Source organism: Hyaena hyaena, unplaced genomic scaffold, assembly GCF_003009895.1.
Source record: "Hyaena hyaena isolate Hyena2069 unplaced genomic scaffold, ASM300989v1 scaffold_368, whole genome shotgun sequence".
NCBI lineage: Eukaryota > Metazoa > Chordata > Mammalia > Carnivora > Hyaenidae > Hyaena > Hyaena hyaena.
Genome location: NW_024080989.1, coordinates 405,154 through 423,398, shown reverse-complemented (window position 1 = coordinate 423,398; position 18,245 = coordinate 405,154). Strand labels below are relative to the sequence as shown.

Sequence of the window (18,245 nt, the reverse complement as noted above, 5' to 3'; positions counted from 1 at the left end):
AGATGATGTCAGGGGCCCCTGAGGCTGCAGACATTCAGGAGCTGCAGAAGCGGAAGTGCTGGAGGGTTTGTGGGTGTCTTTGGGGGCAGACGGCCTCGAGAGGGGGCCAGGAAGGAGAGGGGCACACGGCAAGTAGGTGGGGCAAGCATGTGCCGTGGAAGTCACTGGTACAGTCTCTCATGTCGGATTTAGCTTGACCTGGATGATACGTTGCAAAAGTTATTTCCAGTAATGGCAACAGCTAGTTCCTTGAGAACTTACCATAGCATTTTGTACAACTCACTGGGCACTCTGCACACATTCCTCATTTAGTTCTCACAGTGGACTGCATGTAGTCATTGCTTTTATGACTTCCACTTTCAGATCAGGAAACTGAAGTATAGAGAGTTTAATTTTTTTTTTTTTGAGAGAGAGAGAGAATGAGAGAGAGAGAGAGAGCAAACACCAGTGGGGAAGGGGTAGAGAGTGACAGAGACACAGGATCTGAAGCAGGCTCTGCACTGACTGCAGAGAGCCCAACGCGGGTCTCAAACTCACAAATGTGAATTCATGACCTGAACCAGAGTCGGTTGCTCACCCGACTGAGCCACACAGGTGCCCCTGAAGTGTAGAGAGTTTAAATAACAAGGCCAAGGTCACACAGCTACAAATGGCCAGGCCAGGGTTCAAAGGTAGGCCTGACCCTGGCATCTGAGTGTGTCAGTGCTCGATCTCTCAGCTCTCCCTCAGGAACCATTGTTCCTCTTGCCTTCTGGCTGCTCCTCCTAACCTCCTAGATCTGCCTCATCCCTCCCTACTTCCTCAACCGCCTTGCCCCCAGATCCCTTATTTCCCCCCTAAAACATATACCTTCTATTATATCTACCTTTTTACTTGCGGTCTAGTGGGCTGCCCCACAGTTCACAGTCACATTTTGCGGAAGGATTTATTTCCCAAAGTTTATGAGCAGAGTTTGGAGTGCCTCTTTGTGGTGCTTGTTGTCTAAACTATGTTCTGTACCCCACAATGACATCTCACACACAAACACACATACATCTTCCCCCCAAACACATATAAGCCCACACATGCCCATAAACTCACAGAAACACATAGACACATAAAAGATGCATATAATTGTCCCACAAACACATACATAACCCCCACATGCACACACACAAAGATGCACACAGAAACCTTCCACAAAATGCACCTGACACATATAAACCACCCCTCAAGCAAATAAACGCTCGCTCACACACACACACACACACACACACACACACACATACACACCCGTACACACAGGCCTACTTGCTGCCTCAGCTCTGCCAGACCCTGTCTTCTTCGGAGACCCGAGCAACATGAGGCTGGGAGGAAGTGAAACCTACCCCAACAGGAAGTGAAAACAGGATGGTGAGCTTTTCTGGTGCTTCTGACACAGCTGTTGGGGGGACTCAGCAAACAGTCTGCAGTTTGTGGAGCTGCTCTGAGGTAACTGGGATCCCTGGGGGTGGGGGTCCAGCTCCTGAGGTTGCAGTAGGTAGCTGGGAGGCTGGGCACTCAGGCTTTGCTTCCCTGGTGGCAGCCCTCCCTGCCCCCCGCCTTAGGTGGGTCTGTGACTTTCGGTGGGAAGGAAGTACGTAGCCTTTCTCCACAACAGGCTTTTGAAAATGGTTGTGGGCTCAAGGACATTCGCTCAGAGTCACATATGCACATGGTCTATTTCCTCGTTCTTACTCCGGGAACAAACTATTTTTATAGAGTTTTCATGCACCCTCTTTTAAAAGTAAAAGAAACTTTTCATGAGGAGAGAGAAGATGAAGTAAGCATAGCAGTAATTGTCACAGGGATTATTTCTCCTTTTGCTTGAGCATGCTGGTCCTGGATCACTGTTAGATGAACTTTTGTCTGTCAGGCCAGGAGAAGTCCCTAGAGGTTGGGCCACACAGCTGCTTCTGGGCTCCTTTGAGAGGCAGAGATGGAGATTTTGGAACGTAGTGGTCTCTGTTATGTGTCAGTAAGGAGAGAGGGAAAGGGGCTGTGGCTGTTGACTGGAAGATGCAGCCTGAGATGGATGGGATGGTGACATAAAGGTCACTCTCCCCTTGCCCTAGAGCTTTCAGCTGTTGGCAAACAATGCAGTCTGAAGAGAGAGTCAAAGACTTCATGAAGTTAAGGGGCTTCCTCAAAAGTCCAACTGTCTGATTCAGAGGCTACAGCCCCCACCATAGCTGTGGAACTAGAGTAAATAGTATCCAGTTCCTTCTTAAAATCCCCTCTTGGTGTCTGAGGTACCATTGAATAATTGAATGTTAGCCCCGGAAGAACCTTGGAGATAATGTCTTTCAACGATTAGCAAATTTTCCATTTTCATGGTATTTGTGCATGCATCTCTATTTACTTAATATCTTTCTTTAAATTGACTTGCTTTAAATTTTTTTTATTCAACCTAAACAGTGATATCATGTATCACTAGTAATACATGTATCACACTTTGAGGACCACTGATCTAGTATAATTCACTCTTTTCACAGATGAGAAAACTGAGACCCATAGGTATTAAGCGGTTTGTCCAAGGCCTCACAGTTAAAGACATACTAATTTGGCAGTGATCCTGAGGTTTTCCAATTTATAGTCTTGATTTCTTTCCAGGAAACCATATCATACTGTGAAGTATGCAGAAACAGTTCCTTTTTTTTTTTTTTAATATTTTTTTATTTATTTCTAGGAGAGAGAGAGAGCATGAGCAGGGGAGGGTCAGAGAGAGAGGGAGACACAGACTCTGAAATAGGCTCCAGGCTCTGAGCTGGCAGTCAGCACAGAGCCCGACGCGGGGCTCGAACCCACGAACCGCGAGATCATGACCTAAGCGAAAGTCGGATGCTTAACCGACTAAGCCACCCAGGTGCCCCGAAACAATTCCTTTTTTAAAAAATATCTATTTAGTTTAGTAATCTTTACACCCAACATGGGGCTCCAACTCATGACCCTGAGATCAAGAGTTACACGCTCCTCTGAGCCAGCCGGGCGCTCCACATTTCTTAAACGTAATTCGAATAAATGACTCAGGGAAAGTGCTAACAGTGCCTAGCAGGAGGAGACCCACTAAATGCAAGTTTCTTTCCTTCCGCCCTTCAATCTTTGCTCACTGCCAGCCTGGACTAGCCGTTTTCTAGAAGCTTTTGGGATCTTTCAAGGCTAATGTTCTGAAATATCAAGATGATATATCTTGGTGTGGCCACTGAGTAATTGTCGTGCTGTGCTAGGAGCCCAGTGAGTCTCATCAATCCAGAGAAGCAGGTCTTCCATTCTGGTCCAATTTCTTGTATTATTTATTTACTTCTTTCTCCCATCTATTGTTTTCTTTTTCTTTTTCCTTCTGATATGTCTTTATTTGGGTGTTGGATTTCCTGAGCCAATAATCATCTCATTTGTTTCTCTCTTATTTTGTCCTAATTTCTAAAAGATTGTCTTCAATTCCATCTTGCAATATTGCTAGTAAATTTTTAAAATTTCAGCTCTTGTATTTTTAATTTCTAAAAGTCTTTCTCACTGTGTTTATTTTACTTATTTTATTTTAGAGTGAGTGAGAGAGAGAGAGAGAGAACATGAGCTGGGGAGAAGACAGAGGGAGAGAGAGAGAATCTTAATGACACGGGGCTCAATTCAACAACCCTGGGATCATGACCTGAGCTGAAATCAACCAACTCGGCCACCCAGGCACCCCTATTTTGAATTTTTCTTTCATTTTTTTTTAAGTTTATTTATTTTAAGAGAGAGAAGGATTGAGCCTGGGGAGAGGGAGAGAGGGAGGTTCCCACGCAGGCTCGGCACTGTCAGCACGGAGCCTGACTTGGGGCTCAAACTCATGAACCATGAGATTATGACCTGAGCCAAAACAAAGAACTGGTCACTTAACCAACTGAGCCACCCAGATGCCACCGCCCCCCTTTTTTTAAGGAATCTCTGCACCCAACATGGGGCTCAAACTTACAATCCCAAGACCAAGAGTTGCATGCTCCACTAACTGAGCCAGCCAGGTACTACTACTCATGCCATTTATTTTTTACAATTGCCTGCAGCTGGGGCACCTGGGTGGCTCAATCTGTTAAGCATCCAACTTGGGCTCAGGTCATGATCTCATGTTTCATGAGTTCAAGCCCTGTATTGGGCTCTATGCTATGAGCACAGAGCCCACCTTCTGATCCTTGGTCTCTCTCTCTCTCTGCCCCTCCCCCTTTCACACACTCTCTCTCAAAATAAATAAATAAACGTTAAAAAAATAGTAATTCCCTGTAGTTGTTTTATGGACATAATATCTTTTCATATCCTTCTTAGGATATTAAGTATGTTTCTTTTGAATTTTTCTTTTATTTCCTGCATTGTCTCCGTTTCCTTCTCTGTATGTGTGTGTTTTGCTTGTTTGTTTATTTTTAAGTTTCTTTATCAAACTGGAGGCTTTTTTATATGCCTTGTGATCCCTTGCTCTCTGGTTATATTTAAAAGTGAAACACTCGGGGGGCGCCTGGGTGGCTTAGTCGGTTAAGCGTCCGACTTTCGCTTAGGTCATGATCTCGCGGTTCGTGGGTTCGAGCCCCGCGTCGGGCTCTGTGCTGACTGCCAGCTCGGAGCCTGGAGCCTGTTTCGGTCTATGACTCCCTCTCTCTCTGACCCTCCCCTGCTCACGCTGTCTCTCTCTCTCTCTCCTAGAAATAAATAAATCATTAAAAAAAAAAAAGTGAAACACTCGGGGCGCCTGGGTGGCTCAGTCGGTTAAGCTTCCAACTTCGGCTCAGGTCATGATCTCATGATTCGTGGCTTTGAGCCCCGCGTCGGGCTCTGTGCTGACAGCTAGCTCAGAGCCTGGAGCCTGCTTCAGATTCTGTATCTCTCTCTCTCTCTCTCTGACCTTTCCCTGCTCACGCTGTCACTGTCTCTCTCCCTCAGAAATAAATAAAACATTTAAAAAAAATTAAAAAAGTAAACCACTCAGGGCGTCTGGGTGGCTCAGTCGGTGGAAGCAGATGACTCTTGATTTCAGCTCAGGTGATGATCTCACGGTTCATGGGATCAAGCCCTATGTTGGAGGTTCTCTCTCTCTCTCTCTCTCTCTGCCTCTCTCTCTCTGTCTCTCATTCTCTCTCTCTCCTATTCTGCTTGCATTCTCTTTCAAAATAAATAAATAAACATTAAAAGAAAAAAAGGGAAACACTAAAAATCTGATTGCAATGTCTTCCTCTACATGTTAGTAGGGCTTGCTGACTGAAAAACTCTACTTTTTTAGAAGGCCTCATGGTGACTTATTTGGGAACCCCCTTCATGTCTGTACTTTGAGGTCTTTCCTCTGGGGCCTCAGAGAAGAATCCTTGTGTATGTTGCCTCCTGGTAATCTGAGAACAGAGTGGTGGAAGGAAAATCAGAGTCTGGAGTTTAAATCTGCAGATTTTCGCTGATCTACTCCCTTCTGTAGTGCTGCCGGGTTTCCATCTGGACAATTTCCTCTTCCAGGCATCACGATGCTTATGGATGGCCCATCCAGGCGGCCAGCCCTGTCCTCCCTGCTTCTGGCCATGGCGATGCCTTTCTTCTGCTCAGCCCTATCCATAGATGAAGCATGGAGCCAGCTGTTGATGAGAGAGAAGATGATGCAGCTGGGGGGGCAGCTGGTGCTGACCAAACAGGAGGAGCTGGCCAACAAAAAGCTCATGGCCCTCAAAAAGGCTGAGGTGTCACAGGCCATGAGGACCCAGAAGTTCCCTCCCAGCATGCACTTTTTCCAGGCCAAGACGCTCATTGAGCAAAGTGAAGTGTTCCATATCCTGAAGAAAATGCCAAAAGGTAGAGGTTTGGAGATGGGGGTTTGGGAGCGCTGGGAAGGCAAGGGGGACTGAACACGGAGCTCGTATTGTTATTGGAGCTGTTATTGTTCTGCAAGAGGTGCCTGGTTGGCTCAGGTGGTAGAGCATGTGACTCTTGTTCTGAGGGTCAGGAGTTCAAGCCTCACACTGGGCATGTAGCCTACTTAAAAAAATAATAATACGGCACCTGGGTGGCTCAGTCCGTTAAGCATCCAACTTTGGCTCAGGTCATGATCTCACAGCTTGTAAGTTCGAGCTCCACATTGGGGTCTGTGTTGACAGCTCAGAATCTGGAGCCTGCCTCAAATTCCGTCTGCCTCTCTCTCTGCCCCTCCCCCACTTGTGCTCTTTCTCTCTCTCTCTCAAAAGTAAATAAACTTTAAAAAAATTTTTTAATAAAAATAATAATAAATAAATGGAGCAGCAAGAATCCCACTTGGCTCCTCTCCACCTTCGCTCTTGCTTCGCAGACTAGGAAGGGGGTGGTCCGAGGTGGCTGCCGCTCCCCCCTAGAAACCCAGAGCTCTGCTTCCAAAGGACTCTGCCTCAGAGAGACAGTGGGGAGTGGGCACCGGGCATCACTGTCTTCCCTGACAGAGCTGATGCGTCCACCCATAAGCCAGTATCTAGGCCCTAGGATCTACTGCTCCCTTCACGGCTTTTCCTGCATCTGCTTCTTCTGCCTTGTCTCAGTATGGGGTCAATGTTTCTCACATCTCAGTATGACGTGAATGTTTCTCTTGGTTAAACACATTTCTAGTAGTGTATGTCTATTGTATATATGTATATATACATATACAAATGTATATGTACATTTCTATGAGTAGTAAAATAATTATAATCCTGCACACGGAAATAGCAATTTGCAGCGGACAAGAACTTTTTTATACTTCTTTTATTTTATGACATTTCGGGTTTTTAAAAAATGTTTATTTTATTTATTTAAAAAAATTTTAATGTTTTATTTATTTTTGAGAGAGAGAGACAGCATGAGCAGGGGAGGGTCAGAGAGAGAGGGAGACACAGAATCTGAAGCAGGCTCCAGGCTCTGAGCTAGCTGTCAGCACAGAGCCTGACGTGGGGCTTGAACCCACAAACCATGAGATCATGACCTGAGCTGAAGTCGGATGCTTAACCGACTGAGCTACCCAGGCGCCCCTAAATGTTAATTTTTTTTCCGAGAGAGAGAGGAAGGGAGAGACAGAGCATGAGCAGGGGAGGGGCAGAGAGAGCAGGAGACACGGCTGTTAGCATAGAGCCCAACAAGGGGCTTGAACTCACTAGCCACAAGATTGTGACCTGAGCCAAAGCCAGACGCTGAAGCGACCGAGCCATCCAGGTGCCCCTGTACCTCTTTTATTTGAATGTTAAATATGGAGTCTGAAAAAACAACAACAACAACTGTGTAGTTGGTAAAGTCACATCCCCACCTGATGGAGAACACAAGGTTTAGAGAGGGTGACATGCCAAAGCACACCCAGCTGTGACATCTAAGTGGCCAATGTCAAGGCCAGGTGCTAAGACAGCGCAGAGAAAGCAGAGGGACAGTGCATACTGTGAGTTGAGGAGCTCTGTAGTCTGAATGGCGTCAGGTCTGAAAGAAGCAGAGGGCAGCACGGCAAGCCTGCAGAGCAGAAGCTGCCTAGACACAGGCCAGAAGCAGGGAATGCAAAGCTGGTGTGCGGGCCCTGGGAAGCAGGCTGAGAGGACTGAAGACAGTTGTGCAAACAGGACCATGGCAGAGGGCAGGGGCTGAAGCTCATTCCTTTTTTTTTTTTTTTTAAGTTTATTTATTTTGAGAGAGACACACACACACACAACTCAAGCTCATGCACGGGGGAGGGGCAGAAAGAGAGGGAGACGGAGTCCCAAGCAGGCTCTGCACTGACAGAATTGCTGATGCGGGGCTCGATCTCACAAACCGTGAAATCATGACCTGAGCCAAAATCAGAAACTTAACCAACTGAGCCACCCGGTTGCCCCTGGACTGTCTCTCTCTCTCTCTTTAATGTTTATTTATTTATTTTTAATGTTTATTTATTTTTGAGAGAAAGAGACAGAGTGGGAGTGGGGGAGGGGCAGAGGGTGAGGGAGACCCAGAATTTGAAGCAGGCTCCAGGCTCTGAGCTGTCAGCACAGAGCTCGAACCCACGAACTGTGAGATCATGACCTGAGCCCAAGTCAGACCCTTAACTGACTGAGCCACTCAGATGCCCCTGGGCTGCCTCTCTTGAATGAGGTCACCATGGCTTCTGACTAGTGAGAGACACTCTCTTCTTAAACCAGAGCAAAGAAGGCAGTGGCTGCCCTGGGGAGATAAAGGCCTGGGAGGTCTTTGCACTGGAGGGGAACATGCATTCTGTGCAGTTCTGAGGAACTCCGCCAGATAGGCAGCCTTGTGCTTCTCATTTCTTGTCCGTCTACACTGCCCTCACAGCCCCTGAGCCCTGGAATCTGGACTTCACCTCTTTTGCTTCACCCCCACCCCCACCCTCCTTCCCTTTCCAGGGGCTGCCTTACACATCCATGACTTCGGCATCCTGAGTATGAACTGGCTGGTGAAAAATGTCACCTACAGGCCCCACTGCCATTTCTGTGTCACCCCAAGGGGGTCCTGGAAGTTCAAATTTGCTTATCCAACGCCCCCCACTCCTACACCAGCAGAGTGTTCAGAGTGGGTTTTGCTGGAGAAATATCGAAGTAAGCTACCAAATGTCACTGACTTTGACAACAGGTGAGTGTGGTTCAAAAAGAATGTGTCACGGACCCATCATAGGTAGCGGGTGGTGTACGGGTGTGTCTTAGTACAATCCCATTTATGAAAATCTGGCCTTAAAAAAAATCAGGACACCTGGATAGCTCAGTTGATTAATTGTCCAGTCTGACTCTTGATTTCAGCTCAGGTCTTGATCTCAAGGTCGCGAGTTCATGCCCTGTGTTGATCTCTGTGTTGGGCAAGAAGCCTACTTAAAAAAATATATATATACATATGTACATGTGCATATATATATACACCATATACATATATGGCATATCGGGAGGCCTTTACTTTTAACTTTACAGGATACTTTGCTTCATAAAAGCATTCAAATAGTAAGTTTCTGGTTCATTTAAAATTCAACTTGATCTGCAAAAGGTATTTACAGTAATACTATTGTTGCATCAAATGAGATTTGTCTAGGTGCTTAATACTAGAAAGATGAAAAACTCCCACCCAGCTCCTGGAATAACGATGGTCCATTGGTTGGGGAAACAGCTTGAAAACATGATGGAGCAACTTCCTAACAAACTTGTAAAGTAATATTATAAGTAATAACTGTTTTTTAATCATAGAACCATCTATAGAGTGCTTTTTTTTTTAAATGTTTTTTTTTCTAGGAGAGAGAGAGAGACAGCATGAGCAGGGGAGGGTCAGAGAGAGAGGGAGACACAGACTCTGAAACAGGCTCCAGGCTCTGAGCTGGCAGTCAGCACAGCGCGCGACGCGGGGCTCGAACCCACGAACCGCGAGATCATGACCTAAGCGAAAGTCGGACGCTTAACCGACTAAGCCACCCAGGCACCCCTATAGAGGGCTTTTTTAAGATTATTGCCCTTTATGGGTAAGAAATGCAAAGCTCAGCATGGTTAAGGAAGTTGCCCAAGGCCACACAGGTAGTAAATGGCTATTCAGGGATGTAAACCAGGGTTAGGGTTATTTCCATCACACCTCCTCTATTAGCTGGCTGGGGCTGCAATAACAGAATACTGCACACTAGGTGGTTTGAACATTGGGAAATTATTTTCTCACTGGTCTGGAAGCTGGAAGAACAAGATCAAGATATTGGCAAGTTAAGTCTCTCCTGAGGCCTTTGTCCTTGGCTTCCAGACAGCTGTCTTCTCAGTGTATCCTCGCATGGCCTTTCCTCTGTGTGCACACTCCTGGCGTCTCTCGTACCAGTCCTATTCGATTTGGGCTCCACTGGTATGACCTCAGTTAACCTTAATTACCACCATAAAGGCCCTGTCTCCACATAGAGTCTCATTGAGGGTGAGGATTTCAACGTGGATTTTAGGGGGACACAATTCAGTGCATAACACCCCCCGAAGAGAGCTTAGTCTAGGATGTAAGTGCGCTGGGGTCAGACTGGCTAAGCGTGCACAGGGGAGCAAGAGAACCTGGCTGGTGGGAACATCCTACCTGAGCTGTGTCCTAAGGAGCATAGAGCAGGTCTCAGGGAGTCTGGGGTGCTTTCCTTGACCTCTTATCACTGCTCACTGTGAGGCACCTGGATTTGCTTCTGGGTGGGAGAAGCAAGGTGGGCAGGACTCCTGCGGATGCCTGAAGGCGATGGCTTGAAACACACTTCTTCAATTTACCCTCCTTGTGTCTTATACAGACTGCTTCAGGCTTTCACCCTGATGACCGAGAAACCCGAGGTGACTTATGCAAACCAAGATGCTGTCTGGTCTAAGTTTAAAAGTATCTTCTTCACAATCTCTGGCCTTGTCCAATATGCACCAGTGTTCAGAGACTATGTCTTCCACGCACTGGAGGAGTTCTACCAGGACAATGTGCTCTATCTGGAGCTCAGAGCCATGCTGTTCCCGGTGAGCCCACCTCTCCTCTCCTCTCCTCTGGCTTGACTTTCAGATATTACCCTGTAGGTCTTCACAGTCTCCCAGTCCCAGTACTGGGATAGGGACTGGATGCTGGCTTCATCTCAAAGGGGACATGTGTCTTTCCAGGGGTGACCATGAGCAAGGAAACCTGAACTGTACTTGGCTGGCCCAGGCAAAATTATGACCAACACCCTCACTACCCTTTTACCCTTCTTTTCTCCTTCTGTATACACAGTGCCTCCCAGATGCTCAGAGTTCCCTGCCCTTGGGCTCTGAGCAGTGCCTCATGCTTGGACCTTTCTTGACCTGTCTCCTTTCATATCAAAATTTAGCTTCCCAGAGTCCCTCAGGATCCTGCTCTGGGTCCTGGGACAGATATTGGGTCTGGCAAGCAGATCACCCTGGTAGCCTGCGGAGAATGGATTGCTGTGTGAGGGTCGCCCAGAGAAAGAGGTGGGGAAGGAGGCTGGGAGAGTAGGGAGACTGCAGGTATGAGATGACAAGGCCACAGGGAAAGAAGCAATGAGGAGGAGGAACTTGGACTTGGATGCTGGAGGAGGAGTCTAGAGGTCTTACCCACTGACTCTGGTGGTGAGGACTCTACTGCGACTGGTGGGTATTCAACTTGGGTTGAGTTGTCTGGTGGTGACATTGATGGTAACATTGGGATATAAGAAGAGGAGCTGGATGGGAAGGGAGAAATGGTTTTTGGTTTTTTTTTTCAGGAGATAAAATGTACTTTTATTTTTAAATAAAAAGATAATAAGTGGGAAGTTAATGCTACATTCCTTAATAACCATGAAAAATTTAAACTCAAAGTTTAAAAAAAGTTTGATTTTATTAAAGAAGGTATAAAATACTGAATTCTACCTTTTTAAACACTATTATTTTAGAATCAGTCATCTCTTCATACAGCCAGCATGGTTGCAGTATTTCCACATATCCTAAATAGCTTTTCTAAGGTCTTGAAATCTGAGAAATGTTTTTTCTTTATTTTTTTTAATGTTTTATTTATTTCTAGGAGAGAGAGAGAGAGAGACACAGCGAGAGCAGGGGAGGGTCAGAGAGAGAGGGAGATACAGACTCTGAAACAGGCTCCAGGCTCTGAGCTGGCAGTCAGCACAGAGCCCGACGCGGGGCTCGAACCCACGAACCGTGAGATCACGACCTAAGTGAAAGTCGGACGCTTAACCGACTAAGCCACCCAGGCGCCCCTGAGAAATGGTTTTAAACCTGTAGAATTGGAGGTGCCTATGAGACATCCCTCTGAAAATGTCCAGGAAGTGGCTGAATATATGACTTGGAGCCCAGAGGAGAGAGAGTCCTAGCCTGGAAACATGTTTGACATTTGTCTGCAGAAAGGTAATATTTAAAACTGTAAAATGGATGAGTGTCCCACAGAAGCGAGATGAGAGAGGACCCCGCCTGGAAGGGGGCCCTGCACACAGGCATCAATCAGACCAGACACTTAATGCTTCTTGACTGGGAAGTTCTCTTCCTGAAGGCAAATTGTAGCCTTTTATGAAGCCAAATTATAGCCAGAAGCGTGTTGGTGAGCCAGAGCCCTCATAAGTCCTACCACTGAGCTCTGAGAATTTAAGGGAGTCCATGACAGTGTTCTTAACCTTTGGAAAATCTAATGAATTCCTGGGGGCAGGGGGCGGGGGATGCTAGAATAAATTTACTTTATTGAAGACAGTGTTTTTTCTTTTTCTTTTTCAATGTTTATTTACTTTTGAGAGAGAGAGAGAACATAGGAGCAGGGGAGGGGCAGAGAGAGAGGAAGACACAGAATCCAAAGCAAACTCCGGGCTCTGAGCTGTTAACACAGAGCCTAGCTCAGGCTTGAACTCATGAACTATGAACTGTGAGATCATGACCTGAGCTGAAGGCAGATGCCCAACTGACTGAGCCACCCAGGCGTCCCGAAGACAGTGTTTTCGCACGTATGCCTATGTATCTATGAAACTTTCTAGGAGACAATGCAATGTACACAGATTGTGATATTTTTGCATTTAAAATTTTTTTTAAAATTCTCTGTGGGATTCCTAAACTGACTTTACTACCCCCAATTTGATTTTAAGTGTTCAAGGACCTTCTAATGAAGGATACACCTGTCCCAAGAACCAGTAATTCCAGTTTGTGGGTCAGGGCTCCCTCGCGTGTCTTCTGAGACAAAGCTTTCTCAACTCTCCCTACTGACCCACCTTTTCCCTTAGTTATGTTAATACCCTCCTTGAGGTTAGCTCAAGGCCAGGCCCTGAAGGGTCCTGGTGAGTTGGCTCTCAGGTAAGAGTGCCTATCTCCCCCAGGATCTGACATTTGTTCGATAGTTAAAGCTTTGAGCACAGTTCTTGGGAAGTGGGAATGGGGCTGACCTTTGTCCCTCAGTAGAGCTTTCATCAGTTTTGTGAGCAGAGTAGATAAGACATGAACACAAATGATCCTTTTCCAAGAAGAGAGAGTGTCCAACCACCTATTAAGAGAAGAATTTCTATAAGAGATGAGCTGGCCCTAGGCCTAACCTAGGTAATATGAAAGAAACTGCGCTTCCCAGAACAATTTATTCCCATGGTTTTTGACCCGGGAAATCCTTCTCTCCAAGTATAGGCTCCCCACCCTCTCCACCCCCCACGGGCTTGGAAGCCCATCCTCCTCTCTGGGTTCCACTTAAGCTGGTTTATAGGTTGGCCAACCCCTCCTTCATCTCCTTCCCGGGACTATGTCAGTCCATATGTCCCCTCTTTGTCTCCTGGTAATGTGGGTACTCAGCACTGAGTATTTTTTTTTTTTTTCTGAGACAGAGAGAGAGAGAGACAGTGTGAACAGGGGAGGGTCAGAGAGAGAGGGAGATACAGAATCAGAAACAGGATCCAGGCTCTGAGCTAGCTGTCAGCACAGAGCCCGATGTAGGGCTCGAACCCATGAACCATGACGCTTAACCGACTGAGCCACCCAGGCGCCCCCTCAGCACTGAGCATTTGTTGCCTCGTTATTTATGTCAGATCGTGAGATGTTCCAGACTGGCACCGGCTCTTACGTTGCCAAGAGGCACCAAGAGTGATAATCATGTTTGTTTGCTGTGGTCCTCAAACGTGGCTGTTCATATGAATAATTCGGAGTTGCTCTTTAAAATTCGTGTTTGGATCCTGACCTCCCAGGATTCTAATTCTGTGCTTTTAGGTAGGACCAGGAAGTTGCAAAATTAACTGGCCTCTTCCCCTCCTCCCGGTGATTCTAATGTAGATGGTCTGACCCAGACCACACTTTGAGAAAGGGCCTTCTTTGCCTTGACCTTTACAAAGCACTTGAGGTACATAGCAAGCTTGCGTTTTACAGATGTGGAAAATGAGGCTTGGAAAAGTCAGGGTTTGACCAAGATCACGTTGGTGACATGACTGGATAGAGGCCAGGGGGCTGGACTTGAGCACTAAGGCAGCTGAGCTCAATCTCAGAAGGAGCTCCTGATAGGGCTTCAGGCTGCAAGTATCGTCGTCCTTCTTTAGGGAAAAGAGAGCCCCTAGGGTTGTCTGAGCAGATGATTCACCCTGAGTGGTGCTGGCCCCTGCTGGGGGCCGAGGGGGGGGTCGCTTCCTGTTGGGCCATCCCAACAGCTTTCTCAGCGTGGGGCCTGGGGGAGGTAGCCCGTCAAATCCTGGTGGAGCCCTGGACTCCTTAGGGGGTGGAGGGAAAAGCAAGGAGGGGGAAACTGGAGGGTTTGGGTCTTGGTCGGCTTGAGGGCTGTGACTTTCATCTTGAGCCCAATGGAGAAACATTTAGGGGAAGATGATGAGCAATTGGAGGGAGTGGTTGTTTTTGCTCCCCTTTTTCTGCGGGGGTATTTTCTCCTTACCACACTGAGTGGGCGCCAGCCCATTTAACTTGGGGACCCTGCCTTGCTCTAACCTCTCTTCCCACTCTGCCCACCCCCCACCATCCTAGAAGGTGGAAGGCTGCTGGGATTTGGGATTCTGGAGAGGCTGAGGGGGATGGGATGTGACCATTTGTTCTGCTCTGACCCTGGAACAAAGGCCTCTTGCAACAGAGAGTCTATGCCTTAATGCCCCCCATTAGCCAGAGTAGGGGGAGCCATCAACACATTAACAACTAAAAACCGTCTGCACTGGAATTCTTTTGCTGAGCCGCACAACCTCCCCCTTCTTGCTAGTGGGGCTAATTCAGGGCCTGGGATGATGTTGATGGACTATCCTGGCTGCTCAGCCTCCTATTGTGTTACTAATGCTTGATAACAAAGGCTACTTGCCTTTAGCAACAGTTGCTAGGCGGGTCTTATCTCCTGGGCTCCAGTCCCTTCCCCCACCGCCAGAATCTGAGGCCCAGACTGGGTCCCAGGCAGTCCTCAGAGAGGAGCTGTTATAAGACCCCAGAGGATTATCAACAGGAGATTGCCCTGCTGGTACTTATTGACAGGGGATCTTGGGAGAGAGACCGGCAGTGGCAGAGAACTCACGATGGTTGTTTCCCGGACATTTTCTTGAATGCTGTCACTTGTATAACAAACACTACTGGCACTTCTCCTACCCATCCTCACCGCCCTCCCCACCAAGGTTTTCCCTGGATTCTGGGCAGAGCCTCCACTGAAAATTCCATCTAGCTTGTTGCTAAAGTGACCCCTGTTTCGTGTTGCTGGTATAATGGCAAGAAAATTGAGAATCGAGATTGGGGAGACCTTGTTAATTGCTCTCCTTTATAACAGCATTTATCCTATTATGCTGTATTCACGCTGTTTACTTCAAATCCACAAAATGGTAGATCTTAACGCCAGCTGTTACATTAGAATCATCTGGGGAGGTTAAAAAAACCCACCAGGTTCTACCCCAGAGATTCTGATTTAATTAGTCTGGGGTGAGACCCAGGCATTTCTCTCTCCCTACGTGATTCTAAAGTGCAGCCAGAGCTGAGACATTGAGCCCCCCTAACTGTCACTATCACATAAAGGTAAAGACAGGGTGCTGTGATGACTGTGACACTCAGGGTCAGCAAGATTCTAAAACTCAGCAGATCTCCAGCCCTAACTCGCACTGTGGGGTAGGACTCCGTTTCTTAAGCTTTCTGAGCCTCAAAATCCTCATCTGTAAAATGAGAACTACCTAATGTAGTTTTGAGGATTAAATGAGATGTTGACATAAAGGTGTTGGCATATGCCTGGCACATAGTAGAAGCTCAATTAACGGCTGTTAAATGAATGGTGCTCTAGTAGTGAAAACTAACTGTGTTGAGAGTTGGAAATTGAGTCCTAGTTTCTGGTCTGATACAAACTAATTGTATGATCTTGAGCAACTGTCTGCTCCCAAATTTCCCTTTGGTTCCTTCCAGCTTTAAAATTCTATTAATTCCATCATATCATAGACAATAAAACTTTGTAATCTTATGTTGGCTTATGTAAATAGCATGTAGTTTGAATAATTTCCCCACAAATTTATAGTGTCACAATTATACTATAATTAAAAATCGAGATAATCTACATTGAATCCAATGTGCTTTCAATTCAAGAGGGCTTATTCCATGGATATAGCAACTTTTGTATCACGTAGTCTTAGAGGGATGACTGGCATCACCTACTTGTACTTACAGTTTGTTAATTAGATATTAACTCATCTTTCTGGGATAACTGCAGATTTGGGGTTGTTTTTCTATAACTGGTGATGATAATAAGATTGGTAATAATAATATCATTAATAGTTATTTTCTTTTTTAAAAGTTTTTATGTGTTTATTTAAGTAATCTCTACATCCAATGAGGGGCTCAAACTCATGACCCCAATATCAAGAGTCACATGCTCTTCTGACTGAGCCAGCCAGGCACCCAATAGTTATAATTACTCTTTCTTTTTCCTTCCTTCCTTCCTTCCTTCCTTCCTTCCTTCCTTCCTTCCCTCCCTCCCTTCCTTTTGAGAGAGACAGAATCCCAAGCAGGATCTGTGTTGTCAATGTGGATTCCAGTGCAGGGCTCCAACCCACGAACCATGAGATCATGACCTGAGCCCAAATCAAGAGTTGGATGCTTACCCGAGTGAGCCACCCAGGTGCCCTCCTCCTTTTTTATTCTTCTTGTCTTTTTTCCAGCAGTTATCATCTCTAAATGTTTTATAAATATTAACTCATCTGATCCTTGCAATGACCCTATGAGGTATGATTGGCTGGGGCAGATTGTATCTCCACTGTAAGCCTAAACCCAGAAGCCTGCCCAGAGGCCCCTAACCAGCTGAGAACTTTCCTCCAATACCAGGCTTCACAGCAATGTTCTAATCAGTCTAGCTGCAAGGCCGGGAGGGATTGCAGGTCTCCCCCTGCAAAGGGTCTCTTGCTCCTTGAGATAGGGGTGCTCTTGAGCATTCAGATCCTGTCCTAGGTGCTTCCAAAAAGCCTGCAGATTCTTGGCTGGAGGCCAGAAGCCCAGGAACACAAGGCGCAGGCGGCCCCGATGGTGATTTACTGAGGCACCAAGAGACCCGGGCTTCAGCATCTGCTGCCCCAGGAGCCAGATTCCATCTTCGTGGCTCTCCATGCTATGGGAACTAGCAGTGGGATTGGAACCCCGCAAGGCAGGGGTCCCAGATTCTCTAGCAATAAGTGCTGCAATGATAGAATTGATGGCTTGGAACTGCTGTCACGGGCAAGCCCCCATCAAGTCTCTGGTTGTATCATTTGCATATCTGTACATCCTTGTTTAGTATGCCAAGGATCTTCTTTAGACAAAATTGTCATTTGTTGAGTTTTTAAAAGGTTCTTTTGTCTCCCTTCTGTTCTGCTGGCACAACCACCCCTCCAATCTCCATCTATTCATCCATCCTCCAAAACATGCTGCCTGGGGCCGAGTAGTTTTGAAACTCCAAATGGACAGTGCTCTTCTTAAGTTAATGCTTATTTATGGAGCTCCCACTCTGGTGCTACAGGAGGGGAGGTGGGAAGACCCAGATGGCCTGGATCCTGCCCTCAGTGGCCTACAATCCAAATGGCCTGTGTGGGCACATGACTCAGTAATGACACAGCAGGGAAGTCTGCAAATCAGCTGGGGAAGGCCAAGACAACTTTAGGTATCAGTTCTGGGAAGGGTTAATGGCATTGTTCTCAAAATTTTACACTCAAAAATTTTGGAGGATCCCCAAAAACTTTTGTCCATGTGGATTTTATCTTCCATATCCTATATAATATAGCCTTCATTAGAAATTAAAACTGAGGGGCGCCTGGGTAGCTTAGTCAGTTAAGCGTCCGACTTTCGCTTAGGTCATGATCTCGCGGTTCGTGGGTTCGAGCCCCGCGTCGGGCTCTGTGCTGACTGCCAGCTCAGAGCCTGAAGCCTGTTTCAGAGTCTGTGTCTCCCTCTCTCTCTGACCCTCCCCTGCTCACGCTGTCTCTCTCTCCTAGAAATAAATAAATAAAAAAAAAGAAATTAAAACTGAGAACTTTTCAAAACACAAGCCTACACAAGCACACAATCCATTATTTGTCAGACTAATGTTGTCACACATGATGTAACTTCTGGAAAATTCTATATACTGCGGAGAGAATGAGAATGTAAAAGACAAATCTTAAATTTAAATCTTAAAAATTTTATGAGGAGAGTTTTTGATTTTGCAGACTGGCTGGAAAAGTCTTAGAGACCCACAGAGGCTCCCTGACCACACTTTGAGAACTGCTAGGGTACAGCATCTATATGTTCTTTTAGCACCAAAGATTTGAAGATTCTAACAGAGTGCCTGGAAGTCTGTTGAAGCTTTGATCAGTGACAGGAAGAGTTCTATTTTCAAAAATCTCTGGTGAGGGGGCACCGGGGTGGCTCCGT

General features: G+C 46.5%; 1 protein-coding gene across 2 annotated transcripts in view; it reads left to right on the top strand.

The window, feature by feature from the left end:
- Nucleotides 1-18,245, top strand: part of ADA2 (adenosine deaminase 2) — a 52,601-nt gene that overhangs the window by 23,393 nt on the left and 10,963 nt on the right. Inside the window, exons 1-4 of one of the 2 annotated variants that reach the window (XM_039249990.1) lie at nucleotides 1,408-1,470; nucleotides 5,488-5,817; nucleotides 8,346-8,571; nucleotides 10,217-10,427. In XM_039249990.1, coding sequence (XP_039105921.1) covers nucleotides 5,496-5,817; nucleotides 8,346-8,571; nucleotides 10,217-10,427 — 759 coding nt within the window. In that variant the 5' untranslated portion in view covers nucleotides 1,408-1,470; nucleotides 5,488-5,495. Of the gene's footprint in view, nucleotides 1-1,407; nucleotides 1,471-5,487; nucleotides 5,818-8,345; nucleotides 8,572-10,216; nucleotides 10,428-18,245 lie in introns of those variants that run through there. The other variant, XM_039249992.1, reaches the window with a different exon arrangement.